This window comes from Camelus ferus, chromosome 7, assembly GCF_009834535.1.
Source record: "Camelus ferus isolate YT-003-E chromosome 7, BCGSAC_Cfer_1.0, whole genome shotgun sequence".
Lineage (NCBI taxonomy): Eukaryota > Metazoa > Chordata > Mammalia > Artiodactyla > Camelidae > Camelus > Camelus ferus.
Window position 1 is genome coordinate 25,603,361 of NC_045702.1, and position 18,027 is coordinate 25,621,387.

Below are 18,027 nucleotides of genomic sequence, written 5' to 3' on the forward strand. Positions count from 1 at the left end.
TAGTTTTTAAAAATTTAAAAACCCAATGTAGTCCACTCTTAGGTTATTCTCGAAGAGACATGAAAGCGTATGTCCACACAGAGACGTGAATATGAATATTCATACTAGTGTTATTCATAACAGTCAAAGTATGAAAACAAGACAGATGACATCAACAAGGAATGTATAAAAAATTGTATGGGAATACTTCTGAGCAATGAAAAGGAATGAACTGTTGATACATTGCAGTAGCATGAATGAATATCAAAACAGCTATGCTGAGTGGGAGAAATCGGTCCCAAAAAAGATCATACTGTGTGACTCCTCTTACATGAAATTATGGCAAATACAAACGAATCTAAATGACAGAAAGGAAGTCAGCAGTTGCCTGGGTCCCAGGGATGGGAAGGAAATATTTGGGGGTCATGAATATGTATATGACATTGATTGTATACAGTTGTCAAAACCTATCAAGTCATACACTTTAAATATGCGCAATTCATTGTATGTCACTTCCATCTCTAAATCTTTTTTTTTTTAAAGCTAAGTACTTTCCTTCCATAGCAGGAAGTTAGTAAGATAATGTCTAAAGCTGGAAAATCAAGAATTTGAAATATTAGCATGTAGGTTATGGATATGACATTTAAATACCAAAAGAATCAGATAAAAGTTTAAACTTTTTTTTTTCAAGAGAAATTACTTGGGAAGGTGTTGTGGAACTGACATAAAGGACTTATGTTTTTCATAAAAATTCCCTTACGAACAGTTTCTTCTTAGACTATGTGTATATATAACTTTAATAAAAATAGATACTGTATTTACAACTTTAAAATATAAAGAAGAGAAGGAGTTTAATCATTGGACAGGTCTATACAGGCTCATTTATCTGTGTAATTAATTTACTAAAGTGAAAATCAGGGTGACTTTAATTTATTCAGATTGGGCATTAAACTTGGTTGAATTTTATTTGATCAGTGAATGCTTTCCACTTTACTCAGCTATTACCAAGGTGGCCAAGTGGTAAAAACCCAAAATATTTACCCTGAAAAGCAGGACAAAATGATTCCCTTCTTTTAAAGCTTGTTTTGTGAAGATTAATTAAGCTTCTGTGTAGTTATTTTCTGTACTTTATTGACTCAGGATTACTTGTACTCTGTAAATGTGCTGAATTATTTACACATCACGGGCAGCTAATGCTAATGCAGAACATACCCAGTGGGACCTCAGAGCCCTGAAATGCTAAATGTAATCTGGGGATCAGTAACATTCCATTCATAAAACGCGTCACCCACAGGTTAATGGAAATAAACAATAGGAAAGACAGTGGGTGGATTATGCAAATACACTGAAAAGATTTAAGCAGGGGGAGGGGACTACAAGAAACCAATTTGTGTTTTATTTAAATGTGGATTAACGTTTATGGTATACAAAATGATTAAAGTTACTTTACTAATTTGCCAATGCTCTGAAGAGCATCACTGCACAGGAAAACTATCAAAATAAATTGGTCCTGGTTTTTTTTATGTGTGGGCTTTGGGGAGGGTAAGAGAATAGAGGCAGGATTAAGTGAAGGACATTTTTAACATGAAATGATATTTGTAATTTTTTTAAATGAATTGATAAACAGTATTCAGAATAAAAGTCTGAGTGACTAGATTTATGTGACACTTAATTGCATTTCTTTGATACAAATGAAAGTATCACAAAACTAAAACCTAATCCGAATATGAATTCAACTACTGCTTTGTGAGGAAATAGTCTTTCTCTCTCTGTCTCTTTACAATGTGGTCCTGTAGAACAATTTGAGCTTAAATAAATTTTATATCTGTGCTTTTTTAGGGAAACCTCTTCAAGTTACTGTGTGAAAAAAAATTTCATTGTTCATTATGTCTTAGAAAATATGTCTGCTAAGTCCTTGGGTAATGGCAAAAGACAGAAATAAGCAGACTTTTCAAGGTTTTAGTTTAAAAGATTTCTAAGAGCTAAAAGTCAGTCCAGCGACAGCCCAGCTGCCTGTAGCACATGGGCTTGGGGCGGGGGCAGTGGTAAGGGAGGGCAGGCTTTGCTGAACCTGGTTCAATAAAGCAAAGCGCTCCGACAGGATGAAGTGGCCCTGACATCCTGTACTGAGTGGAAAGTGACCTGAAGAGGGACCCCCTTGTAAAGAGCAGTAAACCTGTCACCACCATGTGGCAAATTATGTCTGAGGAGCCCACTCCCCCTCCCAGCTCTGACCCTGATTTCAGAACATCCCGTAACCTGCCCTCCAGTTGTTGGTGTCTATTAGGGATACGTGGAACTCAAAGTACTTTGGATAAGTGACTGCCAGCAAGAGCCGCCGAAGGTTCGCGTGTGTATGGGGGTGGGGTGGGAGCGGTGGAGAGTTAGACACCAGCACAGACAGACAGACGTCAGGTAAGGAAGTTGCTGGAAACTTGTTTTCCTAGGACCTATGTCTGTGGCTGGGCTTCTATCTCAAATCTCACCCAGATAGAGGAGGAAATGGGAGAAGAGAGCTTGAACAAGAACACCTTCAAGCAGAAATGATTAGGGAATGCATCTGAAGTTTCTCTTTACTTGTAGGACCCTGGAGATTCCTTTTTGATTGCCATATTTCTGTACACGTATTCTCAAAACTTGAGAACCTTTTTCGTCACAATTGACACCTCCCCTGTGTAAAACATTCAAATCATGGGACCAGATAAACTCCAGCAGTTAGAATGTTCCCGGGTGGGTTGATGCTCTTTGAACTGCTTTTTACTCCTCTCCAGTAATGCCAAGTAATACAAGAGAGAAATTACTGAGCATTCTCGGATATTAAATGTTTGACATTTTTGTTCCTCTTTTTTCTTTTTAAGATACTGTTTTCCCTTTGGACGACCTGAAGGTGCACTAAAAGCCACACTTTCATTACTTGAAAGGGTATGTTTGACCATTACTTTATAAATACCATTTGCGTTCTTGATGGCTGTGTGTTTTAGTTATTGAACTAGGCAGACTGTCTTATTCCTCACAAGTGCGAGGTCCTCTGGGTCTGTTGCATTTCATCAATTTCTTCTTTTGGGTCAGGGGAAGGTAATTAGGCTTATTTACCTTTTTTTTTTTTTTAATGGAAGTACTGGGGATTGAACCCAGGACCTTGTGCATGCTAAGCACGTACTCTACCACTGAGCTATACCCTCCCCCCTCCTCAATTTCTCACCTTCTCCTGCTACGTTCAGTTTCTTCTATATCCTGCTTTTTCTCTCCAGAGCCTTTTTGAAGCCTACCACTGTCATCCTTTGCTAAGTTTATGGTATCTTTTTGGTACCACCTTTTTTTCCCCTCATGAAATAGCCTTTTTTAATTTCAGTTAAGTACAGTTATCTGTTTTTCAGACTTTACAGTTGTGTTTAATTATCTCCCTGACTTATTGGTAATTCTGTCATATTTCTCATACCTCTAAGAGTTTAACATTTAATATTCACAAATGTATCATTTCTTTCATTCTAAATTTCTCTCAGAATTTATTTAAATTCAACTCATGTGTTACTTTGAATGCGTTCGGGAATTACAAAAATTGATGATTATAGAAGTCACAAAATTACGGAAATATACAAAAAGTAATAGTAAACATCCATGCGAAAAATCATTTGTTCATGGAAGTATATCCTCCACTGCTGTTTTTGTGGCAGATTATGTGTGAAAGGGAAGTGTCATCTTCATCTGTCTATAAAACTATTCACGTGCTATTTGAAAGCTAACAGTTAAGTAATGTGGACAAATCCTATTCCTTATCAGTATTAAAGAGGATATCAAAGGATCCTCTATATCTCATGATTTGATTATTCTGGTCCTGATTTGTTGCCTTCAGGCTCTTCTTGTTCATGTCGATTTATCTGCCCAAGGAATTCCAGATAATGCATTGTTTATTTGCACCTCTGTGAAAAAGGGGAGACATTGTTCAGTGATTTAAGGAATTGGGGAAATGAAGACTAGAATTGCTGGCTAAAATGAGATCTTTGGATTACAGATAGGTTTCATCTATATATCCCTTTTTATCCTTGATTACTGTGAATTGTGTGGTAGAAATACTGTTGTCATAATTTTGTTTTATTAGAATTTGTATAATATTAAAAGCTGCATGTAACCCACACTTTTCAGAGTTTTCATTTCATCCTATCCATTAAGGTATCACTGATGACATAAAATCCTTAAAGGTAGCTTTGCTTTTGGAACGGCATCCCATCCTGGGTACCAAGTGCAGCCTCTGTGTGTGCTGGTTTCCGTGGCAGAGCTCCCCTCCCCTCCCCGGCAGGGAAGAGTTAGTAATAGCAGAGATGCCCTCATGCCCTGCACTGACAGGTGGCAAGATGAAGAGTGACTTTTATTCCAGTTATAGTCACTAAGCATGTTTCTTGCTGAACGAAGAGAGAAATGGTAAGAGCCATTTCTTCATTTGCATGTCTCTGTACTTACTGACATCTTTGAAAAATAAAATAAAATCTACCTGTGGATTCTTGATACTTATGATGCCTTGGAAGAACATGGGGAGGAGGCATGAAACAGAGGTTGTGTCTCCCTTTTTGCACTTGCCAGACCTTTATCTGCACTTTGCCAGGAAAGAGAATTCAGTCCCCGCCCCCACTCCAAATGAAGCATCCTGCTTCTAATACTGTGGAATAATGCTTGATTTCTACCCTGGGCTCATCTCTGTAATAAATAGACAGATTCTAATTTTAACAGCTATTTCTATTATTTGAAAGTTTGGCACCACGGGGGAAGCTTAATAGCAAAGTTCGTGGTTCTGCATATGGAACAAAGTTCATCTTATATTTAAATTTTAGTTATAATCACATTACAAATACTAGTGCCTATTAATGCTTATATTTTTTTCACTGTAAACAGAAGGTTTTTTTGGCTATAAAGAATCTAATGTGGAGTTCTAATTAAAGGGCCAAAGGTATGTCAGTGTGTCAAAGATTTTTTCATACTAGAATATGAAGAAAAATTTAATTTGATAGGGAGGGAAGAAAATTTTTAAGCAGTAAAGTTTGCTGTTTTCAAAAGGAAATCTTGCCTGACAAAATTAAAATATGTTGTCAAGGATCACCAATGGTAGAATGATTGAATGAATTTGAAATCATAAAATCTTTAGTGCCGAGGCTGATTGAAAGAGAATGAAATAACGAAGCATGAAATGAATGTCTTCATGTTCCTTCAGTATTTTTTTCGAAGTAAAAAACTTAACAGGATCATAGTAAGAACACTTACAAAAGTAAGATTTTGCTACAGATTGTATAATTTGAATGTAAGCAGAGCAAGAAAAACCACATCAATTATATGGAAAATAGAGTTTGACTAATAGTGTAATCAAAACTTACTGTGAGCAGTTTTATTACTAGGAAAGTTTTAAGGACAATTGTCAATGAGCCATTAGAAAAGTGCTTAAATACATTATATTTTGAATTTTGGATATAATTGTTTTCTCCTCTTGCCAAGAGTAATACTTTTAAAGGAAAAAATCCAAAAACACAATTTAGGAATCCAACAGAAAGTGATCCCTTTTTTTTTTAATTTCAGAATATTTCCTTATATTTTAATATTTGATTCTTCATTCATTTCACTAAGACAGAGAAGTCCCCCCTCCCCAGCAGATCACAATGATTAAAGTTTAATTAGGGAGGGCAGAGTTCTTGATTTTTATAGAGCCCATACATGTTGCTTGTTTTAAGGGAATTTTTGTTATTGTTTTCATATATATTGCTCAAAAGATTTAAAGCTTTTAAAACAAGGACATACAAGATAAACTTTGTTTATTACTTGTTCCACGGACTGTAATCCTGATCTGAAACAGCTGCTTGAGTGGTGTTGTGGGTCCCTGGAGGAAAAGTGACAGTCACAGTGAATGGTAGCTTGGCATAGGGGAGGTTTTGATGTGCGTAAATGAGGCTTAGACAGGAAGAGCCCAGACTGGGAGATTACTTCCCAGTTGTGAAGCCCCGACTGATTGCCTCCTCCAGTGTTACCTAGGACCCTTTCCTACTAATAGGTCTAGGACAATTTGTATATTTGTTTTTAGTATTTTATGCAATTTCTCTCCCTCTCTCTCTCTCTCTCTCTAGGTTTTAATGAAAGATATTGCCACTCCCATACCAGCCGAAGAGGTGAAAAAAGTGGTCAGAAAATGTCTTGAGAAAGCTGCCTTGATCAATTACACGAGACTCACAGAATATGCCAAAATAGAAGGTCAGTGCAGTGAGCAGTTGCCCAAAGTGGCAGTGAGAGCCAGCAATGCCTATTAACTGCATTTTCTGTGAGAAGTCCTTTCCTTTCCTGAACAAACCTGTGCCATGGCAAAGGGAAATGTCTCATTAAAATCTCAGCTGGTGAACTGAAGAGCTTTTTCCTATTCATTGCTTTAATATGCCTCCTGGGACTCTGCTTGAATGAAAGACCCAGGATTCGTGCTTAAGTTGTCCTTTGTTCTTATTTTGAGTTTTGAAGAAATCAAAACGTGTTTTCATGGGTTGTATTTTTTGACATTACTGTAAGTACATCTAACGTTTAAAGTACGGGTAGTGTATTCTTTCCTGATCAGTGACAGTGTAGTATTACATAATTTTATTTTCGGTTCTGCAGTATCTCCCAGAGAAAGAGGAAACTTGTTGATTATCATGAAGGCTGAAATGAACAGATAGAATTTCCTGCAACTTTTAATTGCTTGCAATATATTGATGCATTTGAAAGATTAGATCTCTTGAGAGGACTGTGCATTTTTTTCTCTTTCTTTGGGTTTTATTCATTAAGGATAATTATTCATCTGATTCATTAAAGTTTAAAATGTTTAGAAATACATAGATTGAAATTTGTGACAGTCACAATCTCAGCTTTCATTGAACAATCCTTTGACTGATACAATTAAAAGTAATAGAAACGACCTCAGATTCTTTAATCATCATAAAAGTAGCTTGTGTAATACATATACCATTGCCTTAGGGAGGAAAAAGCTTACCTTGTTTAATACTTACCTCTAAAAATAAAAAATAAATCATCCACTGGAAAAAATTTTAGTAACTTTTTACCTAAAATTGCATTTAATGAATTGCAAATTTATTAATTAGATGATATTATTACAGTTTCATCAAAATTGGGACAATGAAAAAGATGATTATAAATTGGCCATGTTATATCCTTTTTTTCTTTCCAAATCTGATCAAGCTTTCTAACAAGCACGTGATAACCAACCTCCTGAGTGATTAACAAAAAAGCCATCCCATCACTATAGCAACCAATATTATATCACAAGAGTAACAACATGAAACCTCCTTAGTTACCAGTTTAACATCATTAATTATGATATCATGTTGTGTTAAAGCAAAAGCACTGAATATTAGATCATTTAGGAGAAGTGGAAGATAAACAGATTGGTTTTCACATTTTGAATACTCATTCAAACAATTTTCATATTTTGGGAATATTGGGTGTTGTGAGCATGGATTGCAAGATCTGATATTAAAAATAGACATTTTAAAACCTTTCAACTCTGGCAAAGAGAAAAAAGTTGTGGACAATCTGAGTAAACACAATATTATTTTATCCAAATATTATGGACTGTATCTAAAAAAAAACTATGAGAATCCTTTTGTTCTTAACTATTTCAGTTAATATTTTTGACCGTTACCTTATCTAGCAATACTGAAAAGATATGCAGTGTAGCTTTTGTTTCATCTCTGTATTTATTTTCTAGTCATAGAATCCATTTTAATACAGACATGTGAAGAACTTTCTTTTATTTGTACATAGCCGTGGGCTTTTTTCATTGATCAGAGCTACATGCTAACAATGGTGATCAGAAAGGAATGGTTTTTCTTCTCAATCACACATAAAAACAACTCTGTGGTAGAGGAAAGCCTAAAATAGTACCCACTGGAGAGTGAGCAGGGAACTCTCCCACCTCTTCCCTTCTGGAGTCACCCCTCTCTTACCTTGGGTCCAGCGTGAGAATATTCTAGAAAAAGGATTCTAGACCTCTAGTCGGGTAGGACTGCTGAGCAGTCTCCATTCAAAAAAAAAAAAATGCATGCTTATGAGAATGACTTTTAGGCTTTTCATTTTCTCCCTTCTCCTTTTTTTTTGTATCTTAAAAAATAAAAAGCTTTATTTTATGCTCAGGGTCAGATCAAGAACAAAGTCAACTTTAACTTAGAAATAGAAAGTGGACTCCTTTTCTTTGCTTGGTTGGTCCTTTTCCTTATGTGAGTAAGCAACCTGGGTAGAGTTTGCTTTTCTCCTAAATTCTCTTCTCTTATGTTTTAGGCCTAGCAGAAAAGGAAACAGGTAACTAATGTTTGTGCATGCACACGTGCCGTGATTTCTAATGTGGTGGTGTTGTGTTTTGATATTGATGAATGGCTCTTTCCTTTTCAGGGCTCCTACTAAATCACTTTGACTAAGATACTGAAAAGACTTTGATTTTATCAGAACTATTGCTAATGGTTTGTAGGGAAAATATAAGCCATTTATCTCTGCAAAAGTTCAGCAGTATTTTTGATACAAATTCAAAGCAAAACACCTGAGGTTGTATTAATGTTATACACTAGGTTTTAAGCATGTTCACTAATCTTATTCGGAAGCTGTCGCCAATATTTGAAGGACTCTTACAACTAGAAAAGAGGACCATCCTTCTGTGATCACTCCTGAAAAACAACATGAGAGTAAAAAAGCGTAAATGCTGTTAAATAAAAAGTAAGCAGCTCTTAACTTTGAAAGTTGTTAATCGTAGGAGTGAGCAGAGGTTATGAAATTCTATTCTCAAGAAAATTCTGGGAAAGAGTCTTCTCTGGGTCTCTGAATTTTTAAAGATTTTGTTATTTTTGTGTGCATGCTTGCCACTTTTCACAGTTGTAATTAATTTAATTCCTTGTGCCATTATCTGTTTGTCCTGTCCATCTCCTCTTCAGCCTCTTGCAGGCAGGGTCTCTACTGAACTTGTTGACTGTTGTATTACCAGCACCCAGCACTGTGCCCATGACGCAAAGTAGGTCCTCAGTACTTGGAAAGAGACAAGAGATCCATTAGTTAGTTCCATCTGAAAACAATGGTGCAATAGACACATGATGAACTTTTTTAGTCCTAGTTTTCCCATCTTAGTTAAATTTTGCATGCAGTGTTATAGACCAGTTTGCTTCGGTTGTTTTTAACTGAAGTTTTCCGTTAAGGGTGCTATATCTAGTTTTTCCTACCTTCAATTCTTTTCCAGTATTTGACCCCAGAAAGTGTCAGGAACAAAACACTCAGAGCCAGGGAAAGGGGAAAGAACACACCGACAATGGTCGCTGAAGTGCTCTTTAGAAAAAATGAATTAGAAAAAACGATGAGACAACCATGCCCTCTTAGGACAGCCCGTTGTGGGAGCAGCAGTCCCACACTCTTTAACAAACTTTTTCAAAACCTCTCACAGCATTTTATCCCCGACGTTTCTGCTGTGAAAGTCGTTTTTATATAGTTTGCAGACAAGAAGTCCAGGGTTGTTAGTGGTTTTCCCACTTGCCACAAGGTAAATAAATCGGCCAGCTGGGACTGGAGTCAGGTGTCCTGATCCCCAGCTTACAGAGGATATGCCCCTCCCCCTGTGAAATAGGAAGGGGCCACCGGTGCGCCTCCATGAGGACGGAGGGGAGGCAGTTGCCCTGTTCCTGTTGAAGAGATGCAGGGAAAGGCAAGTTTCTGTACCCTATGGACTTCACTTCCACCAGATGAAAATCTTCCCTTCACTTGTATTTAATATCCATACCATTGCTCAGCTGTCCAGGCTGGAGAGTCTGGGAAAAAGACTTTTTAAAAATTGAATGCTTGCATAGAAAAGGGGTAGGGGAATGAGCAGAGACTCAGTAACTTAAGTGAGGTGAAAAAAAAGCTACTCTCAGTTGAAGACTGTTCTGAAGTAACAGGAGACAGGTTTTTAAGAAATGGAGTGTATTCCTTCAGTTGCATTTGATTGCAAGTTAACAGGGTTACCTAGTAAATATTCTTGGAGGTGCTTTTAAAAGTGAGTAAAAATCAGACTATCAATTGCATGTGTAAGAGCTTAAATGCTTGATAAGGCTTTGAAACAGTACTCTCTTGCGCATTGTAATCGTTGTTGTCCTCAGTGAGTTTGTACCATGTAGGGAAGAGTCAAATTCTGCCCAAGATTTGTCATAATTTTGTCGTCTTTTGACGTGACTATTGCCCCAGCGGTTTTTCATTTCCACGACTTCAGTAGTTCCTTAAGCAGCTCTTCAAAATAGGTATCTTACAGAAGAGATAACTGAGACTTCAGAAAAAATTAGTAACTTGCACAAGGTTGCGCTGCTACTATTAAAACTCAACAGACCTGAGATTTGCACCTGTGCTCAACAGACACCGGAGCCCTCGTCATGCTCTTCCCGCTGGCTGCCCCACCTCCAGGTCTGTCTGATTCAAAGTAATGGCATTTTTTGATGCACAGCTCACCCACATCACAAAAGCCAAGGGTTAATATTTGTAGAGTCACTTTTTCCAAAAATAATGGTATTTATTTAATTGTAAGTGCAAACACTTTGATGCCAGGCAGTAGTCTAAGCACTTTACATGTGGTGCTTGTAAAAGTACAGTAGTAGTATTTACAAGAAATACTACCATTATTATTCCTTTCTTAGGAAGCTGGAGCAGAGAGGTTATTATCTACCAGTCGGTCCCTGGTCACATAGAGCTAGTAAGTGGGAAATTAGAACCCGCTGTCTACCCATTAAGCTATCTTCTTATTTTCCCATGTCTGCCTTCCTCCCCATTCTAGGCAAGCTTCATAGTTAAGTTTACACTCAGTTAAAATGCACGGACGTTTGAAAAGGAGTCTGGAGCAATGCAGCCCATAGAGATATGATCAAAGCCACATATGTAACTTAAAAAATTTTAGTAGCCGTATCAAAGAGGTAAAAAGAAACAGGTGAAATTAATTTTAAGAATATAGCTTATTGAACCCAACCTATCCAAAATATTATCATTTTAAAATGCATTCAGTATGCACAGTTATCAAGATAGTTTACGTTATTTTTTCCAACAATGTCTTTGAAATCTGATGGGCAACATGCTCTCCCAGCACATCTCCACTAGAAGTAGCCCTGGCTTTCAAGTATTCATCCAGCGCTTGTGGCTGGTGACTGCTGAATTAGACAGCTCAGGTCTCTGGTGAAGGACTAAGAGCTGGACTCCGGAAACTGACCCTTCTTATTTCCTCCCGTGCATCTTAAGTGTCAGGTGTTGGATGTGATTAAAATGTGCAGCACCCTCCCCACCGAATCCAGACTGTCTCTCCCTCTTCTCTGCTTTATTTTTCTCTCTAGCCCTTAAGATTAACGCACAAGATAGTTCTTTCATCTAACTGTCGTTCTAGAACGTTAGCCCCATAAGGGCAGGGCTTGTGTATTTGAAAACTGCTCTATCTCCAGTGCCTGGCGCGTTGTTACTCGGTAGATTCTGTATTGAATAAACGAATGAGGTCATGGCAGAGAGAGTGATCAGGCTGTTTACAGCAGAGGGAACATCTGTAAACTGGCAAGCTGGCTTGCAAAAGGCCACTCAAACCAATTACTGAAATAATTAGCAATAAAGAGCCAAAACTCACCACTTAAAAATACCAAGATTGGAAAAATTAAAGCAGAATTTCATGCCCTTTATCATGGGATGGAGGGGTGAGGAGGCACTAACTCTGGATCATGGAAGCCAGAGGTTAAACGCAGCAAATGCATTAATAATATCTAGTAATCTAACCTGTTTCAGTTGTTTCCGTAATTCAGCGTGATGCTCAGTTTGGCTAGTTCTCTTCCATCCTTGGGATTTCTTCAGATTCTCCACTGGCAGCACAAATTTGCAGAATAAAGGGATCTTACAACTCTGTAATAGATGGAGTAAAACAAGTGACCTCTCTCTAAACAAATGCCTTCTTTCCTTCTTGGGAATTATTTGTATGTGTTTTATGAGAACAGATAGTTCATTTTGAGAACTTGAAATTTCTAGAAAGCAGTTTTTTTCCTCTTTAATTTTAAGAAATGTTTGAGATTTGCGCTGTTGCAAAATCAACTAGTTTTCTTTGTTTTAATTTTATCACTAATTTTTTTATGTAATTATAAGATCATTTTAATTTTATAATCTAGGGTTCCAAATGATAGTGAAGCTTTATTTTTCTAATTGTGTGTGTGTCTGTGTTTTAATCACTTGCCTTGATGCAAATTCCCTGTTACTTTTAAAGAAGAATCAACTTGTTCTTTAATTCAAGGAATTTCTTACAGACAAGAACAGTTATAAAACATCGAATCACAGTCCTTCCCTGCTTTCTCTTGAAAACTACGTTTCATATTGTGACTTACGATCAAAGAAAGGGGAGACCACTCCTTAAAGCTTGCCTTGACCTGAGATCTTTTGAATAAATTTGGTACCTAAGCCTATTGTACTTCTCGAAATGTGGAGGTGCCCTAGACAAAAGGTACCATGGAATGAACAGACAAAGGCTTTGTGCAGTGAGGATCTGTCTGGGCCCTCTGGTTGCCAGGTTCCCAGGTCTAAGCCCCAGTGCTCTCATTTTCAGAGTCTCAGCTGAACGGGATGGAGATGCTTTCCCAGAGGGCCGCGCTGCTTACTTTCTTTGAGAGGAGCAGTCGCACTGTGGCCGGTCCTTACGTCATTAGGATGTGTTTGCCATCTGAGTGGCATTTTAATTTAGCACTTCATTGTCAGAGTGTAGCAATAAATAATAAATAAATGAAATCTGTTCTGCTTAAGGACGGGTGTGTGCGGAAGTGAGTATATAAACGACACTGTTGATGACATACTTTTGTTAATGACTGATTTCTTACTAATGTTTCTAGGATAATGTAACAGTTTTCTCTCACAAAAGATTTTTTGTGTTTCCTTATAAACTTGATTTAAAATTTTTTGAGTATTATATGTTACCATGAATTCTAGTTACTAATATCTAAGTAACAGACCTGAAATTTTGCCTTCCCATGAGCACTGAGAACACTTTGCGGGAGGTACTTTGTATATTAAAAGAAACAGAATCCGCACCTTAAAAATAATAAAATTGAAGAATTAAAGGGTTACTGCCCAGCCTATTTGGACAATGTGGCTTGGACTCTGGGACCCTGGCCTGAAAGTAAAACCTCTGTGACCATTTCTTCTTCTGATCATTTCACCTGATGACTTAGGGACAAATTGATAGATTCAGTTTCTAGCTCTGAAACAAAGAGAATGGCTTATTGTCTTTTTCTTTAAAATATCTGAGAAAATCCTATGCATCTGTAAAGATTTTTTTGTTTGTAAGGCAGTATGTGTGCATATATAGTAAAAACTCATTGCTTGAACCCTGAGTTAGCATCTGTGATCATCTGGATAGGGATCAAGTTCAAATTTATTTTTGCACTATTTTTGTAAGGAAAAGCTGTGAGTATTTTTCAGATGGTCCATGAACTATCTAAATTATCTAAGATAATTTTTTCTGATAGTCATCAATTACTTTGATTCTGTCACCTAATATGACACAATTGAAATGTTCATTTTAGACTATCTTTATGAGTATGTCCTCATCAATATGTTGAAGATGTCTCCAGCACCTCCTGGCCACACCATTAGCCTTATTCTAAATAATGTATGTGCCCAAAAGTGTTAAGACTATAGTCTCTTTTAAGTACTGTGGAAGTATTACAGATTCACTCTGGCTCTTTCCGCATGTGATCTGGAATGAATGAGGATTTCTGGTGTACTTATTTGCCTCAACTTTTCTCCCCTCAAGTCGCTAGTCACTCAAGACAACAGCCCCACGCGATGTAATTGGTGCTCATGCCGACTTGTCAGCTCCTGACAATGTTGACAGATCCACGCCTATGTATCAAAACCTGTTTGAGGGGCGTAACAGGCAAGAGACGCAGGGATTATTGACTAGAAGAGGCAGATGAGGGCGTTATTTGCTTAAGTCTGGCAGAGCTTTGAAGCTCTGCGTGTACCTTCCATTAGCTTGGGACAGAGGACCAGAGCGGTGCAGTTGCTCCATAGGTCTCTAAACTCAGGTAACTGACCAGATGAGTGACAGGTCAGCTGAAGACCTGAGGGGCACCCCTGTCCACAATGGCAACCTGGTGGCAGGGATTTCAACACTCCTAGGGCCTCTGCCTTCACTAGATACCCACAGCCCCACTAAACAGGGAAGAGGTTCTGTCAACTCCAGACAAAGCATGGAGACATTTAAGGATACTTAGCTCTCTTTCCTCTAAAATTCCTTCTGAGTCTGCATTCCTCGAACATCCTTCCTGATTGATCTTCGTTCAATTCTGAGAAAGCAATAGTATGTGTCAGTCCATTTAACATAACTGCTGGTGGCACCGTCATGCTGCCCTCTGCTTTTGCCCTTCTGCCCCTTGTATTATGGGGGTTAATATTGCCAGCACTGAGTGGTTTGTCATGCCTCTGCTGAGGTCTTCTGTGACCTAAATGAGCAGGGCCTTTCCTTGATCCACAGTCTCTTTGTCGCTAAGTCACCCATCCTGGCTCTCCTTCTTTATTTTGTTGTATTTTGCGTGTGAGTGATGATAGATAAGGACAGTCTCAACCAGAGGCGGACAGAGCTCGTTCCACATAGAAAACATGGAAACTTGATTCATTCTTAAACAGTGTTCTCTTTCCAGATCAGGCTGTCCTGGGAACTGGACCTCAAGTTTAAACGACGCCTAAGTTTAAGGTTGTTTGAGGGCAGTCATTTCCTTTCAATCTCATTAAGTGTACTGTAAGCCCCCGCTCCCAGCTCTATACCTACAACTCGCTTTTTACACCCACCCGTGTCTTCTGTTCTCCATCATCAGGGGATGAGGAATCTTCCTCTTCAAGGCCAACTCACCCACCTGTGATATTGACCCCCAACTCCACTTTACCTCTTTCTGGGCATATTTTACTCCATCATAGATCTCTTCTTTCTCTTCATCTTCTTTCTACATATTTCCCTTCCATTTATAAATATGTGGAGTCTGAACTTATCGTGCTAATAATTCTGTTGGTTTCTCATGTACTTTGAATAGATCTTTCATCACGCATAATTTTTTAACATCACGCATTGATCATTTGAAAATGTTGGTTCAGTGAATCATGGTCTTCTTAATGTTGACAAACATTATGTAGTATCAAAAATACTTGTTATACTCACCCCGTCAGAAAGATCTTAAAGTATTGGGAAGCTGTCAAACTCATGACAGATGTAAGTTTTCTAAAATCCTACTTTTCCTTGAAAGCTCCCGTTTTATCACTGGCAACACATCCTGTCTGTTTCTTTAAAGTGACAGGTTTACTTCAGTTTTCAGAAAATGCCTACCAAATACCCAAGTATGAATAACCATACTTTGTCTGTCAATCATCTTTTCAACTAAAATGGTTCTTTCTGAAAGGAAAAAAAAAGCATTTATCTCAGCCCTGGACTCAGACAATCACACAAACACTTTTCCTTGAGATAGTCATCATACTTCAGAACACAAAAGCCCTTGATACAAACGTCTCATTTTGTCAAAGATGATAGTTTTTTTTCAAATGTATACTCAAGGGTAGAGATTCAATAAAATTAATAATTTTTACTCTTTCATCAAGGACATTCTTATGTAAAACAGACTTTTTTTCTTGAGTGCAAGGCAATAAAGAACACATAACAAGTATAATTTAGCACCATAGCCTTGATTCATGCTGAGGCAACAACAGTTTTACCCATTCTTGCTTTTGCATCATTAGTGTAAATGTCAACAGAATTAAAAAGGCAAAACGTCTTATTAGGAAAGTGCTTTGACCTTGCAGACCCTCAAAAGGTCACGAGGAGCCACAGTGGTCCATGAACCACACTCAGAAGCTCTCCTGCACACCATCAGTCAACTAGCTAGCTAAATAAATAAATATGTACATATGTATACACATAATAAGGTACCTTTCACAGTAACCGCCAAACTATAAGACATCTTGGAGTTAACTTTTCCAAAAGTGTACTAATTTTCCTAGACCTCTATAAAGAAAATTTTGAAATTGAAATCAAGTTTACAGAGAGTACTCTAAATAGATGTAGAGACAGTTCATGCCCTTAAGAGTGATGACTTAATATATAAACTCTCCCCAAATTAATATAAAATTCACTGCAATGGCCATTAGAATTCCAGGGTTAAAAAGAAAAAAACTTAATAAAGTTACTTCAGAATTTAAATGGAAGAGTAAAGGGTACTGAATAACTCTATCAACGTAAGGAAACCAAACAAAACAAAACAGAGCATAGAGACATGCCTTGTCAGATACTAAGACAAATTCCAAAATCATCACCAAAGCCCACAGTCAGGCAGCTACTCAGAAGAGGAATGTAGAGACAGACCCATGTGTACATGGGAGGCTGATCTGCTTCATCCAGAGCAAAGTGGGACCACAAATCAGTACGGAAGGCTGGGCTATTTCAGAGACGTTAGAAAGAAGGGCTTACTAAGTGGATTAAAATAAACCGACTCCTTCTCTGATAAAAATGTGGTCTCCAGAGAGATTAGAGACCTCAGAGTATTGAAGACAATGTCTATCAATCACTATAAACTTATCATTTCTCTTTACTGTAACTATCCTCCCCTAATATTTTTACCTTTTCACTTTCTCAAGAATTTTCCAAGTTTCCAACTCAAATACCTATTTGAGTTGAAATAAAATTGTTTAAACTTTCTGATAAAACATAGCAAGCTCCATTTTAGCTAGTTCATCTTCTGCATAGACTTGTCAGCCAACCATTTATGCCTGGGGAAAAAATACATCACCCACTCTGAAGGGACACCATGAAAGCTCTATGAATCGTATTGACTCACAAAGAAAGTTTCAAAAGAAGTTTTGTAAAATAATTTGAGGTAAATGCACAAGGTAGTGCGTCCGGAGAACTGAATTGAATCTATCCCAGATTCCCCAGGATTTGGAGAAGTTATATTCTTCCAAAAGTTTCTCTTGGGTGAATATTTGCCTTCTGTCAAAATTCTTAGTGAGAACATAAGCACCTCCTGAGAAAACAAAGCGTTTGTATGGCGTTTCCTCCGGCGTGCTCCTCACCGAGAACTAGTCCCTCGGCTGTGGTCTGTAACGCTCTGAACAGCTCTTGCTAGGATCTTACCTCCTTCTTCTGAAGGTGCATGGAAATCTCATTACAAGTGTTCAACACCTGTTCCCTAAAAGGTCTCAGAAAGGATGTCAGTTTATTCAGCTCATTTGACAGTGTGTCATGTATTTTTTGTGTTTTGTTTTGACTTTTACGTGGAACGTGATTCACAGATAAATGCCGTCTTGAAATAGCAAGCCTTCTCTCTAAAGCAGTTCTGTAGAACGTGTCATTTTCTAAATCCAGGGTTTGAAACTAACTGATTGATGACCTTCTTCATTCCCTAACATATGTCAACAGGTAAACCAGGCGACATTGAGCGATGTGGCTCCTGCAACACCTTGTTAATCTGAGTAGCTTCGATGTATTAAAAAGTGTTTTCAATTGGACAAAACTAGAGTAATGCAAACTGACAGATTTCCCCGCTTTATTTCTCAGCAGAGTCTGTAAGTACTCAGAACCTGGACAGGTGAATATTTGAAATCAGGGAGATTTCGTTACCTGTAGGCCATAGCTAAGTGGCCCTATAGATTTAAGCACTTGATTAAAAGACCTAATCAAAGAATTTGTAATGCCAGATTTTTTTTTCAAAAGAGAAACCTATGACATATCTCTGAGGCATCAGTGCGTACACACACATGCACAGTGACAGACAGACCCAGGACGTTAAAAGTGCAGGAATACTCAGGATATCACGAAGCACAACGCCACTCTCTACCCTTGGTCTTTGCAAGTGTCCAACTAGGAGACTTTCCCCAAATCTTGGCATCAAATATATTATCACCACTAATGTGGAAGTTGGCTGCCCTATCTTGATTATGTGTCAAAAGGGACAAAGACATACATAGAGGCATCAGGATCTTTTGACTAATTTCCTGGCATCCAGGGCTACAAATCTGCAAATTATAGCC

The 18,027-nt window shown here is 37.9% G+C and overlaps 1 protein-coding gene across 12 annotated transcripts in view; it reads left to right on the forward strand.

Annotated features, from left to right (window-relative positions):
* CADPS2 (calcium dependent secretion activator 2) overlaps positions 1-18,027 on the forward strand; it is a 449,544-nt gene that overhangs the window by 341,583 nt on the left and 89,934 nt on the right. For 6 of the 12 annotated variants that reach the window (XM_014558520.2, XM_032483595.1, XM_032483594.1 and 3 more), the window contains 3 exons: positions 2,838-2,901; positions 6,084-6,207; positions 8,278-8,298. In XM_014558520.2, coding sequence (XP_014414006.2) covers positions 2,838-2,901; positions 6,084-6,207; positions 8,278-8,298 — 209 coding nt within the window. The remainder of the gene's footprint in view (positions 1-2,837; positions 2,902-6,083; positions 6,208-8,277; positions 8,299-18,027) is intronic. The other 6 variants (XM_032483600.1, XM_032483602.1, XM_032483603.1 and 3 more) reach the window with 1 other exon arrangement.